The 22926-nt window shown below is 24.9% G+C and overlaps 1 protein-coding gene across 5 annotated transcripts; it reads left to right on the forward strand.

The window, feature by feature from the left end:
* The first annotated feature begins 105 nt into the window (after positions 1–105).
* LOC127279197 (transcription factor CP2) lies at positions 106–22886 on the forward strand. Of its 5 annotated transcripts, none has more exons than XM_051301419.1 (12): positions 107–576; positions 772–994; positions 3816–3960; positions 12653–12733; positions 15768–15980; positions 16066–16210; positions 16453–16689; positions 16820–17068; positions 17223–17299; positions 21071–21257; positions 21333–21783; positions 21859–22886. In XM_051301419.1, exons 1-12 carry the CDS (start codon positions 442–444, stop codon positions 21906–21908), a joined length of 2193 nt encoding a protein of 730 aa, XP_051157376.1. In that variant the 5' UTR covers positions 107–441; the 3' UTR covers positions 21909–22886. The 5 variants fall into 5 exon arrangements, with proteins under 5 accessions (XP_051157375.1, XP_051157376.1, XP_051157377.1 ...); XM_051301420.1 differs by having other exon boundaries at positions 16477–16689; XM_051301418.1 differs by having other exon boundaries at positions 106–576; positions 21071–21783.
* The last annotated feature ends 40 nt before the right edge of the window (positions 22887–22926 follow it).

The raw sequence follows: 22926 nt of genomic DNA on the forward strand, positions 1-22926 counted from the left end.
GCGTGGTTGCGCACTTTTGGAAACTCATCGACAGCGCGAGACTACTGGAATTAAGAAATTGTACAACAGTTTCTTTGTAATGTTCTAAGGAAGGGTTCTTGCCATTTTTAACGGTTAGAATTGTGCAAAAAAAAAGGGGAATGTTTAAAACCTTTCCGTTATCATTATCACAGAAAAAGGGTGCAAGGAAATCTTCAGTAAACGTAGATTAGCTCTCACAAAAAAAAGACGAGATAAAGTGTAATAAAGTCTCGAGGAAATTTTATGGTTTTTACTATGAGAGACAATCTGATGGAGAGAAAAGTTTAAATGAAATAAAAAATATTTGTTTTTAATATATATATATAAAAAAAAGCACGAGGGAAAATATTTAGGAAATTTTTTATAAATTAGACAAATAAACTTTTTTTTAAAAAAAAAAGAACTAGCAACTTCTTTCAAATGGAGCTCCAATTAATTATGGATACTGGACCTGAAACCCTCAGTGGAGCAATGTGGTTAAACAGTAATTCTTCGCCATCCTTTCAACAAGTTACATCAAGCCATCAAAATGTATGTGAAGGGATCACAGCTCAAGTAAGTTAATTTGTCTTTTTCACTGTTACACAATGTTCAATTGTCTTTTAATTTGTTATTTACGTTCGCTCATAAATGTAATTAGTCTTTAATTGATATTTTCTCAGAAAAATATATAATAATTTTTCTTGATTATCAAGATTATTATTTTCATTATAAGAGTACTAAATTGCTTATTTTTTTTTTTTTCACCAGTCAATGGGATATCATGGCCCGAGCAATGAACTTTGGCAAGAGAAGCGAAATATGGTTAAAAATTCTCCAGAATCGGAATCACAAATACGTTCTAATAATGCGTCACCCCATAATAATTCAACATCAATTGTTCTTAATCAAACGAAAAATCTCCTCAAACGTACAGCCGAGGATTCTTTGCAGCAAATCGAGGAAATCGACAGAAAACATGCTAGAACCGAAGGTATATCAATATTTACAATTTTTCATAAAAAATTTTTTTCTTTTTTCTTCATTTCAATTAAAAAAAAACAAAAAAACAATTCTTTTCTCTGAAACAACTTGTTATGTTACCTAGAATTTAATTAGGTGAAAAATTGTTTTCAATTATTATTGATCTGATTTCGAAGCACGCAAAACTACATAACAAGCATAAGTAGAGGAAAGTATTCAATCCTCTGATATCATATCTCAGACACAAAGGTACGATAACAAGTCAAATAAAGTCTTTTAAAAGTAGACATTTAAGACTTTTAATAAAAAAAAAAAAAAAAAATTTGGAGTTTTTATCTTTGAGAATTTTAGAAAAACACCAACTTGAATGGATGAATCTAATCTTATAAGATAGTCGACACGTTTTTAATGATTGTCTTCTCTTCAATAAAGAATGGATATTTTCGAAAATTTAAAAAAAAACACGTGAAATATATTACAATGAAAGAGAGAATATAATTTTAAAAATTTTTTCATCTATTAAAAATTGAAATACTTTTCAATTATAAAATTAGTACCAAATTTTTCTTTAAATTTTGTATCTAATTTTTACTGTAATTTACTGCAAATTTATGGTGATAGAACAAATGTCTGTTATTGGGAGTTTAAAAAAAAATTTAATCAAATAACATAAATATCCGCCTATGCTACTTGAAACATATGCCTAAATAACATGTGTATGCATTAATAAGAGATTGTCGTGTGTGACCTGTTTTCATTTTAAAACTAATGAAAATTACAAACTTCCTGTCTGGTCAAATATTACATGCATACCATCTCACGTTAATGCACTTGACGAATAATTTTTGAATAATCACAAAGACTTTAGCTTCAAGAAATGCTGTTTTTAAGAATGAAAAATAGAAAATCTTCTCATTTTTTTTTTTATTAACAAAAGAAAAAAATAGTTTTTTTGATAAATTTTGATATTTGTTCACATAATAATTATTTCATACAAATATTTTTCAAGTGTATTAATTTTCTGGTCTTTAAAAAAATCTACTTATTTTTATTTATGTTTATTTATTTTTCTATTAATTAATAATCCTAGAAGGTAATATAATTTTTTTTAAATCTGATTTATTTTATGATAGAAGTTCAAAAAAGTATCAGATTTATTATAGATGATTCAGCTAATTTTATCGTTGGTATACAATATTTTTAACTATTAAAATTGTTCTTTCATTGAAAAAGTATATTTCAAGGCGGATTTTTTAATTTGCAAGTGGAATAAACTTTTAAAAAATTATTTTCCACTTAATTGAGAGCAATGAATCTTAATAAAATAAATTTTTTTATTAGTAAAAGAAACAAAGTTGTATATTATTATCAGTTAAATGTTAACTTATATCATTATTGTCATCATCATCATCATCATCGTCAGCACATCATTCATGAGGTCGTAATGAAACGACCTCCAATGCATGGTCGCAGGCACTAAAATGTTTTCTTCTGACTGCATTACCTAACACTCTCTTCGTCTCACAGTTTGGTCTCTTTAAGATTCAAATTCAAAGATAAGAATTTACTCACATCTATATATTCACTCCCATATTTCGTTTTATATAACTTATTAATTTCAATAATGTCAAATTCTCGTTTGTAATATTAATTATTTTCTCAGAAGAAAACATTTTTTATTGTTTAAAATTTCGTATTTATTAAAAATTTAGAAAATTATTTTAGAAATTATTTATATATATATGAAACAAAAAAAAAAATAAGAGAAAAACTTTGAAGCTCTTCGCCCGAGATTCGACGCCGTTTTGACCACGTGGTCACTTTGATAACTCGACGGTACACAACATATCTCAGATATTGACCACTTGGAAGCAGACTTCTAGTTGTTCATCTTTGCAAAAATTGGAATAATTTGTGGGAGAGTTTTATTATTATTTTTTTGTGCGAATGATTAGAAAAATCGTGTAAAAGTGTAGATAATGAAGTGGTCAGAAGTTGAGAGACCAAGGGGTGCATACCTTCAAAGTCGTCGTTATCCAATAACTTTGAAAACTCGACGACGACAGGAAGAAAAAGACAGAATCATGCAACATCAATATCATGTTGGTTATAATTGTCTTCAAGGTACAATAAGCAAAAAAAAAAAAAAATCAAAGCAACAAATTATTTCGGAAATTTATACTTAAAATTAATCCCGATGATCAATTTCAAAAAAAATTTCAAATCAATACGTAAAAAGCAAAATTAAATTAACCATTTGTTATAAAAAATGTTAAGCGGAATAAAAAAGTTGCTTTGGTTACAGTCAGTAAACAATGTAATATTCTTAAGATAATGTAATGAGGTTATTGACACCCTTTGGCGAAAGCTTTGTTACTTACAGACACTTTATTAAGATAAAATTCTCTTCAACTTGATTAAGAATGAACTAGTTTGTATTTCAAAGCTTTAAATGATTATCATTGGTAGAAATGAAAAATTAGGTGAATTATTGTAAAAAATCCGTTGTTATTTGTAAACAATTTTTTTTTTTAAATAATATTCTCTTTTAATGCTCGAATAATATTAATTATTTAGACTAAACTATTAATGCTTTTTATTTTAATGAAGTGATAAACTTGGATCTTACAGATAAATATTTAATTCAAGGTTAAAAGATCATTATTACTATTTTAACCTTGGCTACATTTGTTTTCATATCTTCATTTTCTTAATGATAAAATAAAACGAGATAAAATACATGTTTTTGTAACTACAATAATTAATAATTATTCTATTTCCATAGCAAAAGGTTTTTTCATTTTTCACTTAAAATTATATATGGTTTTCAGGATCTGTAGGAAGTAATGGATCTGGACAAGGTTGGACTACACAAGTGGAAGAACTTGCAGAACATTTGGCTGCTGATTTTGATAATTCTTTGTCAGCTCTTGCCGCCTCCGATCTTGCCACTGCTGTTGCTTCTTATAATATGAGGTAAAAAAATTTATTTTTTATCATAATTTTATTTTCTAATAAAAATCCAATTCGACAGCTATTTAAAAAATTAATTTTTCTTATCTTAAGAAACAAAAAAATGTTATGTACAATTTGCATCAGTTAAAAATATTTACAAAAACAAAAGTAATTCAGAGTTGCTACGGTCAGGGAAAATCTGGAATTGTCAGGAAATTTTTTTTCATTCAGGGAAAACCTGTAAAACTCAGGGAATTTTATAAAAAATATTTTTTCAAAAATTAATTTTCCGTATTTGAATCGTGTAAATTTACATTAATCAAGTTGACAATACTCTAATGCCTTTCTTTTCTTTTTTTTTAAATTTTAAAAAAACTCCAATACATAATTTTTCAATTTAGATAAAAAATTTTTTTTTAATTAATAACCATATAAATATTTTATTGTTAATATCGTTGAATTTTTTTTATATAAAATCAGCTAAAACTTTATTACAAAAATTTTATATTTAGTCAGGGAATTTTAAGAAAAATGGTCTGGAAAACCAGGGAATTTAAAAATTTTGAAACCGTAGCAACCTCTGTAATTAGATATAATGATGGCTATAAATTTATTTTTAAATGAAAATTAATATGAAGATTAAGTGATTGTTGAAGAATTTCTTGCATTTTTATAATTTGTATTATCTATATGAAGACATTAAGATAGTTCTATTGTTTTTGAAACAATAGATTTTCTTCAAATTTTGAGGAAATTCCTTTCTATAAACTATGGTAAAAATTTCCAAAAACACCTCATTTAAAAATATTTTCTAAATACTGTTAAATTTACATTTTCTTGTGTAAAAATATAAAACAGTTTTATTTATGTGCATCAACTTAGCGAAACAACTTCAAAAATCAAAAGTCTTATATAGCTCAAAATTTGCCGCTTTTTAGTCGCTAATTAGTTGTGGAAAAAAAAATTTTGTCGCTCTTATATTTTTTTTTATATAGGATGTTTCGCTAACTTTATATCAACTTAGCGAAACACCCACTCTATCTCGCTTAATTGTCAAGATTCAAATATTTGCTCTTGACAGGAATTTGCCGTTTTTTTGCCGTAACACAACCAAATAGTTCATTTTTCAAAAAAATCAAAAATTAAAAAAAAAAATTTTCAAAAATTTTTTCAAAAAAAAAAATTTTTTTTTTTAAATTTACTATTTATAAATCAAAGCTACTTAAATAAAATAATTAATTTAAAATTTTCAATTTGATTGTTATCTGTTAAAAACAAAGTTCATTTGCATAAATACACCTATTACAATTATTAACAAACATAGCAAATTAGTTTTATTTTACCATAAAAAACGAAAATCTTCACGTATAATTTTTCCACGTGTTTAAAAAATTGTTTTTTATTTTTAAAAAATTACGATTATATAAAAACTTTTCATTAATAATAATAATAATAATAATAATAAAAATAATAAAATAATTTTTATTAAAGAAACAATTATTTTCCACTTAAACCTATCAAATATTTTAAATTAATTTTACATTATTCTTATAAATAGTAAAATGAAAAATTAAAATAATTATATATAATCTACAAATGTCGTATAACAAATCTATAAATATCTATAAATCTAGCGTTTATGGCTTTCATCTTGTTTTCAAAAAAAAATTTCAATCTTAATTCCTAACGGGATATAAGAATTATAATAAATATATAACAATAATAATCATATCAAACGACAAAATAAAAAAAATTAAATTTTTACCCCCAGTTAATAATTTTCACAAAAACATTCAACTACTATATAATTATGCTTTAAAATATTGTTCACTATTGATTGTTTAGAACAAAATCATCATAAACCAAATAACAATGTCTTACCAAAAATTCATAATGCATAATGTTTTCGAAAAAATAACAATTATTATTAAAAAACAAATATTGTAAAAACAGGATTCATCATGTTTAAAAAAATTTTAGTACCTCTAAACATTTACGACAAATTGAAACACACTGTAAATCAACTAAAAACCTCTAACGACAAATTCTGCGAGCAAAGTTTTTTCAAAAAATTCATAATTATTATTTTTAAAACTAAATTTTTAATAAAAAACCACTTTTAAAAGGATAAAAAATTTTCTGGCACCTTCAAACATTCACGACAAATTGAAATACACTGTAAATCAACTAAAAACCTCTAACGACAAATTCTGCGAGCAAAGTTTTTTCAAAAAATTTATAATTATTATTTTTAAAACAAAATTTTTAATAAAAAACAACTTTTAACAGGATAAAAAATTTTCTGGCACCTTCAAACATTCACGACAAATTGAAATACAATGTAAATCAACTAAAAACCTCTAACGACAAATTCTGCGAGCAAAGTTTTTTCAAAAAATTCATAATTATTATTTTTAAAACTAAATTTTTAATAAAAAACCACTTTTAAAATGATAAAAAATTTTCTGGCACCTTCAAACATTCACGACAAATTAAAATACACTGTAAATCAACTAAAAACCTCTAACGACAAATTCTGCGAGCAAAGTTTTTTCAAAAAATTTATAATTATTATTTTTAAAACAAAATTTTTAATAAAAAACAACTTTTAACAGGATAAAAAATTTTCTGGCACCTTCAAACATTCACGACAAATTGAAATACACTGTAAATCAACTAAAAACCTCTAACGACAAATTCTGCGAGCAAAGTTTTTTCAAAAAATTCATAATTATTATTTTTTAAACTAAATTTTTAATAAAAAACCACTTTTAAAAGGATAAAAAATTTTCTGGCACCTTCAAACATTCACGACAAATTGAAATACACTGTAAATTAACTAAAAACCTCTAACGACAAATTCTGCTAGCAAAATTTTTTCAAAAAATTCATAATTATTATTTTTAAAACAAAATTTTCAATAAAAATACACTTTTAAAAGGATAAAAAATTTTCTGGCACCTTCAAACATTCACGACAAATTGAAATACACTTTAAATCAACTAAAAACCTCTAACGACAAATTCTGCGAGCAAAGTTTTTTCAAAAAATTCATAATTATTATTTTTAAAACTAAATTTTTAATAAAAAACCACTTTTAAAATGATAAAAAATTTTCTGGAACCTTCAAACATTCACGACAAATTGAAATACACTGTAAATCAACTAAAAACCTCTAACGACAAATTCTGCGAGCAAAATTTTTTCAAAAAATTCATAATTATTATTTTTAAAACTAAATTTTTAATAAAAAACCACTTTTAAAATGATAAAAAATTTTCTGGAACCTTCAAACATTCACGACAAATTGAAATACACTGTAAATCAACTAAAAACCTCTAACGACAAATTCTGCGAGCAAAATTTTTTCAAAAAATTCATAATTATTATTTTTAAAACAAAATTTTCAATAAAAAACCACTTTTAAAAGGATAAAAAATTTTCTGGCACCTTCAAACATTCACGACAAATTGAAATACACTGTAAATCAACTAAAAACCTCTAACGACAAATTCTGCGAGCAAAGTTTTTTCAAAAATTCCTAATTATTATTTTTAAAAAAAAATTTTTAATAAAAAACAACTTTTAACAGGATAAAAAATTTTCTGGCACCTTCAAACATTCACGACAAATTGAAATACACTGTAAATCAACTAAAAACCTCTAACGACAAATTCTGCGAGCAAAATTTTTTCAAAAAATTCATAATTATTATTTTTAAAACAAAATTTTCAATAAAAAACCACTTTTAAAAGGATAAAAAATTTTCTGGCACCTTCAAACATTCACGACAAATTGAAATACACTGTAAATCAACTAAAAACCTCTAACGACAAATTCTGCGAGCAAAGTTTTTTCAAAAATTCCTAATTATTATTTTTAAAACAAAATTTTTAATAAAAAACAACTTTTAACAGGATAAAAAATTTTCTGGCACCTTCAAACATTCACGACAAATTGAAATACACTGTAAATCAACTAAAAACCTCTAACGACAAATTCTGCGAGCAAAGTTTTTTCAAAAAATTCATAATTATTATTTTTAAAAAAAAATTTTTAATAAAAAACCACTTTTAAAAGGATAAAAAATTTTCTGGCACCTTCAAACATTCACGACAAATTGAAATACACTGTAAATCAACTAAAAACCTCTAACGACAAATTCTGCGAGCAAAGTTTTTTCAAAAAATTTATAATTATTATTTTTAAAACAAAATTTTTAATAAAAAACAACTTTTAAAAGGATAAAAAATTTTCTGGCACCTTCAAACATTCACGACAAATTGAAATACAATGTAAATCAACTAAAAACCTCTAACGACAAATTCTGCGAGCAAAGTTTTTTCAAAAAATTCATAATTATTATTTTTAAAACAAAATTTTTAATAAAAAACAACTTTTAACAGGATAAAAAATTTTCTGGCACCTTCAAACATTCACGACAAATTGAAATACACTGTAAATCAACTAAAAACCTCTAACGACAAATTCTGCGAGCAAAGTTTTTTCAAAAATTCCTAATTATTATTTTTAAAAAAAAATTTTTAATAAAAAACAACTTTTAACAGGATAAAAAATTTTCTGGCACCTTCAAACATTCACGACAAATTGAAATACACTGTAAATCAACTAAAAACCTCTAACGACAAATAAAAGTTATGCATCCTGAATTTGCCGTGAGACATTTTGAGATGATGAACGGTGATTTGGATTTTGTCGTTATCATTTAATGGGTAGAAAAAATTATATAAACGAGATAAGGGAGGTTTTTCATAAATATTTATTATTTAAATAAATATTATTATTTTTTTTATAAAGTTTTGCATCCTGAATTTGCCGTGAGACATTTTGAGATGATTAACGGTGATTCGGATTTTGTCGTTATCATTTAATGGCCGGAAAAAATTATTTAAAAGAGATAAGGGAGGTTTTTCATAAATATTTATTATTTAAATAAATATTATTATTTTTTTTATAAAGTTTTGCATCCTGAATTTGCCGTGAGACATTTTGAGATGATTAACGGTGATTTGGATTTTGTCGTTATCATTTAATGGGTAGAAAAAATTATATAAACGAGATAAGAGAGGTTTTTCATTAATATTTATTATTTAAACAAATATTATTATTTTTTTAAAAAAGTTTTGCATCCTGAATTTGCCGTGAGACATTTTGAGATGATTAACGGTGATTCGGATTTTGTCGTTATCATTTAATGGGTAGAAAAAATTATATAAACGAGATAAGAGAGGTTTTTCATAAATATTTATTATTTAAATAAATATTATTATTTTTTTTATAAAGTTTTGCATTCTGAATTTGCCGTAAGAGATTTTCAGATGATTAGAGGTGAATTTGATTTTGCTGTGAATATTTAATGAGAAATTAAATGTTTTTTAACAATTTGAAAGTATGTTTTTTGAAATAGAAGTTTTTAATAAAAATTATTATATTGTTGAAAATTGCACATAATGAATTTCCCGTACGACAGTTTTTGATTTATTGTGATTATTATTTTATCTGAAACATAAAATAATGTAGTCAAAATTCTTTAAATAAATGGTAAATAATTTATTTGACTAATTTCTTTTGGGAGTAATGGACTAGGTGGCCATGCATTAATTTTTTAAGTAACCTTAGTGTTGGAAGGTTTGAAAAATCTTATGTTTCCTTATATGGTGAAGGGGTATAAATTAATCTTACGTAATTTTTTATAATAAATAAAAATTTAACGCTATAGATTTGTTTAGTGCTTTTTAGAAAAAATTCAAATGATACTGTACGTAAGAAGGGGTGTAGGTGAGTCTAAAAAATCGTATTTTTTGACATGGGAAGGGGAGGGGGTCAAAACAATTACGTTATTAATGAACGGCCATTTTAAATTTTTATTTAGTGATTTCATCAAGTTTAATGTGTAATTTTTCAAAGAAATTTTTTATATTTTTCGTGTCCCTTCAATTTATAATTTAATATTATTTATTTTATTTAAGCAGCTTTGATGTATAAATAGTAAATTTAAAAAAAAAATTTTTTTTTTTTTTGAAAAAATTTTTGAAAATTTTTTTTTTTAATTTTTGATTTTTTTGAAAAATGAACTATTTGGTTGTGTTACGGCAAAAAAACGGCAAATTCCTGTCAAGAGCAAATATTTGAATCTTGACAATTAAGCGAGATAGAGTGGGTGTTTCGCTAAGTTGATATAAAGTTAGCGAAACATCCTATATAAAAAAAAATATAAGAGCGACAAAATTTTTTTTTCCACAACTAATTAGCGACTAAAAAGCGGCAAATTTTGAGCTATATAAGACTTTTGATTTTTGAAGTTGTTTCGCTAAGTTGATGCACATGTTTTATTTTTTCATTTAAAATTGTTGAAATTAATTTATTAATTATTTTCATTTCTAAATTAAATTTTCAACATCTGTTGATAAAGTAGGTATGTTGAATTTCAAGACGAGAGCCATCTTTTGATAATCGTTTTCCTCTTCAAACTTTCCTCATTTGATATCTGTACTCGTTTTATATTATCTTGATATTATTTTCAAATTGCAAATTCTAATTCAAAAATTCAATTTATAATTCAATTAATAAAGGAAATGAATTTTTCAAATCTAATGAAATAATGGAACAAAATTAAATAATTTATGTAAAAATTAATCTTTAAATTTTGGTACTTAAATTGAGTTTCAGTTAATGTTATCTCGAATTCGCGACGCACTGTACGATGGCATAAGGAAATGTAATTAATCGTATTTTGTTCAAAGAGGAAATAACGCGCGTGAAACACATGTGACAGTATAGTATTGCAATGAGTGAAGTGTGCTTTTTTTTAAATTTAACCGAGCAATCAGAAACATGTAACACTTTTTAATTATCCTGTGATACTTTATTTTTTGTAATTGTAAAAATATCGTGTTTACAGTATGGGACAAAGGAAAAATTGGTATAAAAAATTATTATTAATAAAAATATATAGAGAGAATTTAGAGTTTTTAAATTCTTATTAAAAATTATATTTCTTTAAAGAATTTTTAAAATATCTCTCTAAATTTAAATTAACGAAAAGTGCACAGCAAGAATTTTTAGTAAAATCTTACTATTTGATTTAGTAGTTTTTAATTTTTTGTACTAAAAAGTAAAAAGTGAGTAAAAATTAGTGGATATTTTTACTAATTTAAATTAGCTCACTTTTTACTAAATCAGATTTAGAGAGTAAATATTTTAGTCCTAACAAGAATAGTACTTGCTTCATTTCGGAAAAGTCTCCTGTTTGACACTACGAATAATATATATTTTTTGGCGAAACTCCTGTGGGGTAAATTTTTTTTTAAATTTCCATGAAGTGATTCTGTAGAATTCATCCCACGTGGGATACATTGAATATTGTATAATAACCAGTATACGCCGGTTCAAGCTAACCTTGATGACTTAACAACGTTATCAATGGGTTCAGATTTCCGACTGGTCAATATATAATGAAAAAGAAAGTAGCACTGCCTTAAAAAAAAAAAAATTTATATGACCGAACATATTATTATTGAAAATTTTACAATTTTTTATTTATTTATTTAAAAATTAAAGTAATTTAAGAAATTACAAATTACAAATTACAATAATTTCTTTAGATATTTTAGATTAAGTATTTTTTTTGTTATACATTTTTATAGTTGCCCTTTTATGGTCCCATTGGAATGTGGAATATTTTCAATAATAATATAAATAATATAAATATTATTAAATTACAAATTACAAATTCCAATGGGACCATAAAAGGGCAACTATAAAAATGTATAACAAAAAAAATACTTAATCTAAAATATCTAAAGAAATTATTTATATTTGAAACTAGTAAAATTAATTTCATTTTTGTAATTTCTTGCAAAGATAATTTCAAATTATAATTGTATATTAAATAAATGAATTAATTTAAAAAAATAAAAAAGATTAAAAAAATATATTTTAATTAAAATATGTACTTATTTATTAAGAATGATTTAATTTAAATATTAAATCTAGTTTGCAGAAAATATGTAAAAAAAAAAATTGAAGCTTTAGTTAACTGGTCTGTACCAGTTTTGTATGTATACAAACATTATTTATACAAAGTTTATCAAAGAAATTGTGTTTAAAACTTGATATTTATATTTCCATTAGAGAGAACTAGAAATTTGCTGAAAAGTTCAGTTTAAACTTAAATAGACCGATATTCTATGGCAATTAATTTATATTTTATAATAATATTCTGATAAAATTAGGTATCACTGAAATTTTGATTCAGTTGAGTATAATTCAAATGTAAATTACTAAATTTTTTTTGATAAAAATGATAATGAGAATAATAATGAAAATTTAATTTGGCACACAACGTACTGTAGGAAGGTACCTATGTGTGTAGGCCGAACCCTTAAATTACATCAGATTGAACCATTGAACCAGTAACTACCGTGTCAGTTGGTGTTATAACAGTGATAGAATGAACTAGAAATTATTCTAAGATGTGAATACACATTCTCATGTAAATGTAATTTTTCTATCAGCCTTGATTTTTAATTTTCAAACAATGCTTCATGTTAAGTCAAGGTAATTGGCGTAACAATCAGATATTTCGAAAAACAATTTAAAGTCTCAGAGAGGAATTTTTTTGAAAAAAAGTCTGCAACTTTCAATTTTAATAAAGTTATACTATAAATATTACTTTATTTTATTGTTGCAGCGAAGCTTTACTGGCTTTACCTTCGCTCACAGTCTTTAAGCAGGAAGCACTGTCTCCTGAAAACCAGCCGAACAATCCTAAGTAAGTGTTAAAAAAAAAACACTATAAACTTCTTCAATAATTCTCTCTTTATTTTCACTATTTTTCTTATTATATTTTTCGTAGTTTTTTTGATCGATCATATCGCTTTTTTAATGAAAAAAAAATACTTCTTTAAAATTTAGATCTCCAAGGTTCAAGCGATTTTTTCCAATGTCTTATTGTTATAAAACCTCTAAGCTAATTGCCTTGACTATTTTTCTTCATTTTCAATTTTCTTTTCTATTTTATATTCAATACAGAATAAACAATATTAATTAAATATAAAATGAATGGAATATGCCGCGCATCTCTCCAGCAAAGCAAAAACAGATAGTCTCGCATCTTTTAGAAGTTGAAGACTCTTTTGAATTCAGTCTTTATTTATCGACGGGTTCACAAAGTTCGTGTTGCTCAAACAGTTGATTAGAAAGAATTCATAAAATATACACCCTTTTTTTTTGTTAAAATTATGTGATCATCAGTTTTGTTTATTGAATTGAGAATAATGATTTTTTTTTTTTTTTTTAATGTTATTACTCAATTTTGGAATAGAAATTTGTATAATACAAAATATTAGAAATATTAATCGATTTTCAAGCTTCTATTTCTTTTTAAAATATTCTAGTGTACAAAAAATGCTTTATCGTTTCTACTAATATAAAAATGTGGATTCAATGATAGAACTAGTATAAACTGAGTTTTACCAGTTCAGAGTTTGCAATTCTTTAATAATGCAATATCCTTCAAATGTTTAAACGTGAACTTGAAATTGAATTATTACTTAAGAATGTTATTTTCAATCTGTGATAATGGTGTCAAGTTTTGGTGACGTATAAATCACTTCGTCAAACAGTATGAGAAGTCGTCCAGAATTTAATCCTTCAACTTCATTATTTTATAGTATTCTGTAGGTTTCTTTATTATTGATAAACAAAAAAAAGTTGTTTATTCACTAAAATTGTATGAAAAAATGTTAACTACATTTTTTTTTATACATACAGGCCTCGGATCGACTTTAAGGCACAAAAAAAGTCGATTTATATTCCAAAAAAAAGGCGAAGAAACCGATTTTTTTATTTTAACAAAATTTAATTGGTTTATAAATATTTTACTTTGAATAACTAAAGTTATTAGATGTTAAATTTATATTATTAATTCTGTTATGAAAATAATTCGATAATGAATATTATCAAGAAAATTGATATCGAATATTTCAGAATCGAACTAATTGTAAGATAAATTTTCAAAATTTTATTTAAGTAGGAGAAATATCTCAAAAAATTCTTAAAGTTCCATTTTTATAATTTTTTGAAGTCTGATTTAAGCAATTTATTCGAATTAAAAATTTTGTCATAATTTTCAATTTTGATGGTGAAAAAAAATTTCAGGCAATACTTTATCAAGTTTTATAGATTTTTAAATAAATTTTTTTTTTAAATAATAATTTTGGAAGAGTTAAAGTTGAAATTTTTAGAAATAATTGTATTTCAAAGATTTTCTTAATTTTCAGACAATAATTAAATTTGACAGAATTAAAAATAATTTACCAAGTAAATTTGGAAAACATTTTTTTAAAAGTAATTGAATCAAGTTTTACAGATTTTCAAATAAAATTCTTTTTTAAATAATATTTTTTAAAAAAGGGTTAAATTTGAAATTTTTAGAAATAATAGAATTTAAAAAGATTTTATTAATTTTCAGACAATAATTAAATTTTAAAGAACTAAAAATAATTTATCAAATAATTTTAGATAACATTTTTTAAACGTAATTGAATTTTCAAAGATTTTCAATTTTGATTTTTGAAATTAATTGAACTTCAAGTGATTTTTAATTAAAAATTTTCGATGATTTCACTAAAAAATTTATTAGAAATTGCAGACAAAAAAAAAAAACTTGAAAACTTTTTAAGATAAAAATGGTTTTGGATATTTGAATTTTCGTAGAATATTATAAAAATCATTAAAAAATAATTGAATTTCAGGGTATCGATTATGTAATTTGATTTGATTTTTATTGCAAAATCAAATTTATTTTTACAAATTCAATTTTTTTATTTCAATTTAACGTCAAATTCAAATTTATTTTTTTATTGCTATTTAAAAATCAAATTTTAATTTATTTTTTGATTTGCAATTTGAAGTCAAATTTAAAGTAAACCTAAAAAATAAACTAAAATTTGATTTTTAAATCGCAATAAAAAAAGAAATTTTGAATTTTGATGTCAAATTGCAATAAAAAAATGAATTCGTAAAAATAAATTTGATTTCGACATCAAAATCAAATCAAATTACATAATTTTCACCCAGGAGAGTTATAATTGATATTATTAAATTTTAAAAAAACTTTAGATGGAAAATTTTAGAAATAATAAAATTTTAGAAGCTTTTTAATTGAAATTTTTGAAAACAGTTGAATTTTAAAAGATTTTGTTAAATTTCAGACAATAATTACACTATTCTATTGATGAAGAATTTATTAGAAATCACATACGAAAATTGAATACCAAAAGTTTTTTATTGAAAAATGCTTTCAGATAATTGAATTTTCGAAGAATATTATAAAAATCATTTTAAAAAATGGAAATTTTTGCAAATAATTAAATTTCAAGTTATTTTGAATTAAAAATTTTTGGTTATTTTATTTGGTAATTTTATTTGGTAATTTTTTTTTGAAAATTATAAACAATTATTAAATTTCATAAAAATTTTAATTGAAAAATAGTTTAAGATAATTGAATTTGTGAAAAATTTCATTAAAATTATAAAAAATAATTAATTTAGTGAAAAATTTGTTAAATAATTTAAATAAAGAAGATCTGAAGATCTGCATTGTATACTAAAAAAAAACGTATTTTGTTTAAAAATTTCTTTTCAAAAAATGTGAAAAAGTCGAAAAAGTCGCATTTTATTAAATTAAGCAGAAAAAAATCGTCTTTTTGAAAAAAAAAAAAGTTGGAAAAAGTCTTATAAGCTGAGGTCTGATATATAAAAATAAATAAATTCACTTACTTAATTAATTTTTTGATTTTCAGTTTAAACCATGTTTCACAAAGAAGTGTTAATGTTGCACCAACAAATAATGGAAATGTCGGTTTACTGGACCCAGACAGCAACAACAATGGACAAAATGCACCTAGTCTCCATCAGCTGTTGTATAATTCAAATGAAGAATATCCTCCAACATCCTCTTCCACAAATCATGTTTCGTCTTCTCAGCAAGGTTACGAATCCAATGAGGATTGTCGGTGAGTTCATTTTAAATTAAAATTATTATAACAGAAAAATTAATATTATTATTCATTTTTTAATTCGATATTTTTATTATTTCAGATTTCAGTACGTTTTGGCAGCAGCGACAAGTATTGCTACCAAGGTGAATGAAGAAACTTTAACTTACTTAAATCAAGGACAATCATATGAGATTAAATTGAAAAAACTAGGCGATCTTTCAGCTTATCGTGGAAAAATTTTAAAGGTATTGCTCTACATCTAACTCTTGTGAAAATAAAATTTTATTGACAATCCATGTTTGGGTCGTAACATCTTAAAAAAATGCTTTATGATCATTTTCTTTGCAAACTTTATCTCGAGCTCAAGTTAAATCTAAAATTGAAAATTATTTTAACTGTCATGATGAGTAATTAGCGTGAGCACGTTGATTTAGTGTGCGTTTAAAAGATGCGAAATACCCAAACAGAGCTAACAATTTCTCTGAAGGGAGATCCGACTTTTTTGTTCCAGTCAACTATTCGTATTTGCTTTCATGAAAGACGATTACAATATACTGAACGAGAACAAATTCTTGCTTGGCAACGTGCAAGACCAGGTGAAAGACTTTTGGAAGTAGATGTGCCTCTTAGTTATGGTATGGTAGATGTTTGTCAACCTTCTCCAACAAATAACAGTGTGGATTTTATGTGGGATCCCACCAAAGAAGTTGGTGTTTATGTCAAGGTATAAAATTTCATTTAAATACTCCTTTTTTGACTGTTTAAATTTCAAAGAAGAAAATTCATTTTTATTTAAAACTTTATATATATTTAAAAATATGGTATCAAGTAAATTTAATTTTTTTTTCTTTTAGATAAATTGTATCAGTACTGAATTCACACCAAAAAAACATGGCGGTGAAAAAGGTGTACCTTTTCGAATCCAAGTTGAAACTCGTTTTCCAGATGGATCAAGATTACACGGCGCTTCTTGTCAAGTTAAAGTTTTTAAACTAAAAGGAGCTGATCGAAAACACAAACAGGACCGTGATAAAATTTTGAAAAGACCTCCCCATGAACAAGATAAATATCAACCCAGTTATGACTGCACTGTTCTATCAGACGTAAGATTTTTCTACTATTTAGTAAAAATGAAATCATTAAATTTTTGAGAATCAAACTTGCTTTTAAAAAGTTGTAAATCAGAAATTTAATTAAAAATTAACCAAAGTTTTGAAAATTAATTCTTTTAATATTGTTCATATAATTAATTTTTAGATTCCACTGGAGTCTCTTTCGTCATCTACTTCGATAACTCAAAATGCTGCTAGTCCATATGCTCCATCAGAGGCAATGTAAGTAAAATGATTTTTTTATCCATAATTCCTTAAAACTGAACGAATTTTTGAAAAGTTGCATTTTACGTCCAACAATTAATATTTAAAAAGATTAATAATGAAAAAATTTTAATATTAATTTTAAAATTAGGATTTAAATTATTTCTAATAATTATTTCTAATAATTAAAATATGAAATATTTTTATCTGCAAGTTTTAACTTAATGAAAAATTAATTTTTAAAAAATTATAGTTAAATTCAAAAGAATTCATTACAAAAATAAAAAAAAAACATACATAACAGTTTGTAATAATGCTAAGTAATTTGTTAGCAGATTAGTACTATTTATAGACAGTTGAGAGATCTCAATGTTTTTAATTATTGCACTATTTTTTTTTCTTTTTTAAATAGAATTTGAATATGTATAAATATACTAATTAATTTTTCTAATCAGTGTCAGAAGAATATTTATATGTAGATCTTTTTTCTATTCGAGAAAATCAATGTTAGCAATTTAAAATTTTGATATTGAATTTGAATATTTTATGCATAACTAAATTTTCTGTATATTATCAACTCTTATCACAAGTTCAATTTGACATGAGAATTTATTTTTTGCAAAAAAAAAAAATTTTCCAATTTCAATTGATTATAAATTATGACGTTCAAAACTCAGTATGTCATTTCGTGCTTTCCGGTTACTACAAGTTTTAACCGCGAATTTCTTGTCCTATTGTAAAATACACTGTGTACGAAATTTTTTTTTTATTTTTTTTAAATTCAATTAAAAATAGCAATTATGATACCGACAAATATAATGATATTTGCAATTGTTAGTTTTTTTGTAATATTTTGCAAGAAATGTAAATTTTTGTTCCATTAAAAAATAACAGTTGAGAATATTATTGTAAATAAAATTAATTAATGGATATTAAATTTTTGATCGTGAGAAAATCAATTAAATGACATTTTATTTTTAACTTTAATAAATTGTTTACGAGTGAGATAAGATATTCGATTCTGAAAATTTTCCTTTCAATAATTAAAAACTTATTTTCCTTGACTGATATAGTATATGTTGTAGTCATTTAATTTGTAGGTTTTTAAAATTTAATTTTACTCATTAAATATAAAAATGAAGAATTTCTATTGAAGTTTGTTCACTCTATTGAATATTGTTTCGTTATGCCATTTTGAAAGCTGGTATATATAGGATAAAAGGCAAAGACAGAAATAGATATAAATGAATGAAAAGAGAAAGAGAGTTTAATTTGTAACGAAGGGAGAAGAAGTGGCTGTCCAACTATAGCATCAACACAACGTTGTCAATTTTCTATGAACATCAGATTCACATCATGTAAGAGAGTCAAAAGAACGTGGTAGTGGAAGGAAGGTTTATTGGAGGTGGTGATTGTTGAAGAGGTCACAGAGGAAAAGAGGGTTCTGGTGAACGTTGTGGGGATGAAACTGGCTTGAACCGGCACGAGCCAGCAATGAAGAACCGACAACTATGTCAGAAGTAGAAACTCGAAAGAGCTCACTGCATAACAATAAAATTCAGACTACCGTACGATTTATACGTCGCAATATCTTATATTTTGCGCGATTTTTATTATTTTAAAATTTTATTTTGAAAGAAACTATTTTTTTTAAAAACATTTTATTTTGGTTTTAATTCAAGTGCAATAGAGAAATAATACAACGTATAAAGTGGGTACTTGGTAAATGGAAAATTGCAAAAATTCTGAGGTGACAATCATCGCAGAAATGATATACCGCTAGGATCAAGGTTTATAAATAGACCGGTTAGTGGCTGAGTTTAGCCGTTTGTCCTCGTTGTTGTGGCCATTATAAAACCATCACTTGAACCAAGTGTGGGATTTGATTCGAATTACATCGAGCTTAATAAAAAAAAAAAAAAAGAGAGACAGACAGTGATCAGTAGCGAATGAAACACGTATTTTCAATTTTTTTCATTAAATCTGCATTTTAAGCTCTCGGGAAAGTGAAAGTTTTCCAAAGGATTAAAAACTGATCACGTGTGTGAACACAGATTTGTTTTTTTAAAATTGTTATCATCAGCACTGGAATGGTCTCCCGCGGTTCAAGGACTCTTTATTCGTCAAAATTTTGCAAATTTCCCATAATCTCGCGGCCTAAAATTAAAATTGTTTATTTTGACAAAAATCAGGCAAGCAAGATTCTCCTCTCGCGACAGGATCACCTTCTCAGATGACGAGTAGCTTGACCGCCAGGGCGGTTATACTCAGATCACCATTCATCAAAATTTAACTGTGACTTTGACAATTCTATTCCAAAAAGCTGAGTTTTTCCGTTTGTAACCAGACATTTTATAAATTACTAAATATATAAAAATGCTCGAACAAAGAAGTCAAAGAATAATCAATCCACTTGATGATTTGTTATTTATAAGAACAATATGACATAGAGTTTTGTCACGAAAAAAAAAAAAAAAAAAGTACGAAAATGGCTATAAAAAGAAGATAATCGAGGTCGAAAGAAAAACAGGTCGATAGTGAGAAGGGGGAGGAGGAGGAGGAGGTCATTGTTAAACCTCGCCTGGAAATATCCAGATTCAAGTGGAGTTAAGAAAGCTTATGAGAAATAAGGAAACGAAAAGAAAAAACATTTCAAAGCTTGCATCTCTTGCAAGTGGTCAGCAAGTCAATATTTTAAAAATTCAATTTACATCCATGTGATAATTTTTTTTAGACTGTAATATGATTTCTCAGAAAAACCTCTTTATCTTCTGAACCAATCTCGAGTAAAATTCGAAATCAATTCAAATCTGGTTCAGATTAATTGAAGAGAAAATTAATTGAATATTATATTTTCTTTGAAGAATCATCTGGGTCTTGGAGGCTAACAGTTAGAATTAGTTTTAATTTATAGAGACTGAGGAGAGATAGACTTAAGTGACATGGGTCTAATGAGAATTGAAATGGAAAATCTCTTAAATTTATGGAAAATGGAATTAAAATTACAAATCGCTTTTTTAAAATAAATTTTGATTTTAAAAAAGGTGAAGGAGTTTAGTTTTTGTTTTTTTTTTTTTTTTTTGATAAAACTAATTTCGAAATGGTAAAAAATTCGCATTGGAATTTAAAGAGCTGCTGGTCTGTGCGAGCACCACGTAGAGAGACTAAGAGTCTGTCTGTTTATTTATTGGAGCACGAGGTTACAGTTGGTAGCGAACTCACTGGAATTGAAGTGGTTGCTAGATTTGTTCATGTTTTACCACAAAATCGTTATGGATTTCGTTCAATTTGTCGTGGTGGATTAATAAGTCTCACTTTAAGAAGAAATCGTACCTGCTCAAAAAGAATTGGTGCCTTGCCTAAGTGCATATTCCATTTAAAGAAGAATGTCATGTAAGAAAAATACGAAAACAAATGATTAAATTTTTTTTTCTTTTGCAGATGTTAAATGTCTTAGACACGCACATGATAATTACTCCTTTTAAAGCAGTTAAGATGCTTACGTAACTGTTATTCTCTTCTAAAAAAAAAATTCATTTTCATTAAGAGAAATTTTTGCACTAAAAATTGCAATTATTTTCTAATAAAAAGTTATGCAATTAATAACAATTTAAAGTAGAAATTTATTTATTTATCATTTTGAAATTTGAATTTAAATAATTTAATTGTAAAAGAAGTTGCATAAAAGTTTAACAATAAATAAAGTGACAATTATTCAAAGTTTTTTTTTAAAAATGAAATTTATAATTTTATTCTTCTTCAACTAAATTGTAAATTTCTTCATTACAGATCACCACAAAGTCGTACTACAATCAGTGGAAATTCTTCGCCAATTTCAACTCCTCTATCTCTTTCTGTGGGTAATACTGGCGTTCTGCCAATTATCACAGCTTCCGAATCTGTAAAAGAGGATCCCATACCAGCAGCAGCACTTCCATCTCCAGCTGCTATAATTTCCGAACAACCTGATACAAACGTTAGTTTATTTTTAGATATTTTACATTTCAAAAAAAAAAAAATTTCAAAAAATTTATTAAAATTTTCTTTTCAGATTGTCTCATATCCCTTAGATTTATCTCCAGATGCAAATGCATCACAAACATCTGCCTGGTTACGAGGGGCGCGTTTTCAAAATTTTGAATCAACTTTTGCCAATTTTTCAGCTTCTGATATTTTACGCTTATCACGAGATGACTTGATTCAAATTTGTGGTCTTGCTGATGGAATAAGACTATACAATGCTTTACATTCAAAAGCACCTGCGCCAAAATTGAGTCTTTATTTTTCAATTGAAGGCAACAATTCACTTTGGCGAGTTGTTTATTTGGAAAGTCTTACTAGTGCTTCTCTCACAAGTAAACTAGTTAAAACATTGAATTTGCCTCAAGAAAGATTGCATTCTATGCTTCTACTCGGTCCACAAGGAATTCATATACTAGTCACCAATGAATTAGTGGCGAATATGAAAGATGAAAACATGTATTTCGTTGAAACTATCAAAGGTCAGTTTCTGTATTTTACTATTTTCAAATAAATTAATATTTTTTTAATTAAATTTGGATTTTTTTTGTTTACAGATGTAAATAGCGACAGATACAAATTGCTTTTAAAGCCTTCTTCATGCTGAATGTGCTGAAACCACGGAAAGCCATTGAAAAACAAAGGCGAAAAGAATTAATTAAAAGCGTCAAATTATAAAGTGTCCTTAATTCCACGCCTTCATGATAAAAAGAAAATAATGAGAGTGACTTTTTAATTTAGCAGAAAAATTCGAGTAATTTTCTTTGATTTTTATTGTACTTTTAATGTCAAAATCAATGAAAAAACTCTTTAAAGCAAAGAAAAAAAAAATTTTTTTTTTTTTTTGCTCATTTTTAAAGTATTGAGCGAAAGAAAAATGCAATTATTATTAATATTTTATTTTTTTTTATAGTATAAAACATCTGATCCCAATATATACACATATATATATTTTTACTGCCATTTAGATTTTATTTTAATAAATTTCGTTATTATTTTCAAAGTGTTTCTTATCAGAAAAAAATTACAAATAAGATATTTATTTAATATCATATGTTCATTAGTGTTTACTGTCAATCAAAAATAGATGAATTATTTTGTTATTTAAAGAGAAAGATACTCATTTTAGGACTACTTTAATTAATCGTATAATAGTAACGATTAAATGATCTGCGTATTCTTATTTGTTACTTTTTTTCAAATTTAAAGTTATTAAAAAATATATATATATATATTTATTTTATAAAGAAATTTAATATTTGTTTTATAATTACGACTTTAAGCGCTACAAGAAAAAAAAAACTCGAAATTAGAAATAATTATTTTATACAAGTATTGCGCCGTTTCAATTTCCTGTATTTTTATAACTAAATTAAATTTTAGGATATGATAATTAATCAATATATTCAGTGCCAATGTAAAAAATTATTGCTTAATTGAATTTTTATCTAAAATTTTACATAAAAAGGAAAAATATGTATTTTTTTTTTGATAAAGGTTCTTGGGGTGGCGTGATCCTTTTTGAAAAATGTTTAAATATATTTTCTCTCGTGCATGAGACAATAAAAATTGACTTATTACTGAATTAATAGAATTTCTTATTAATCCTCTATAACGCAAAAAAA

The sequence above is a fragment of the Leptopilina boulardi genome, unplaced genomic scaffold, assembly GCF_019393585.1.
Source record: "Leptopilina boulardi isolate dan_hultmark-lab unplaced genomic scaffold, ZJU_Lbou_2.1 LbouV2_214, whole genome shotgun sequence".
In the NCBI taxonomy this organism is placed as follows: Eukaryota; Metazoa; Arthropoda; class Insecta; order Hymenoptera; family Figitidae; genus Leptopilina; species Leptopilina boulardi.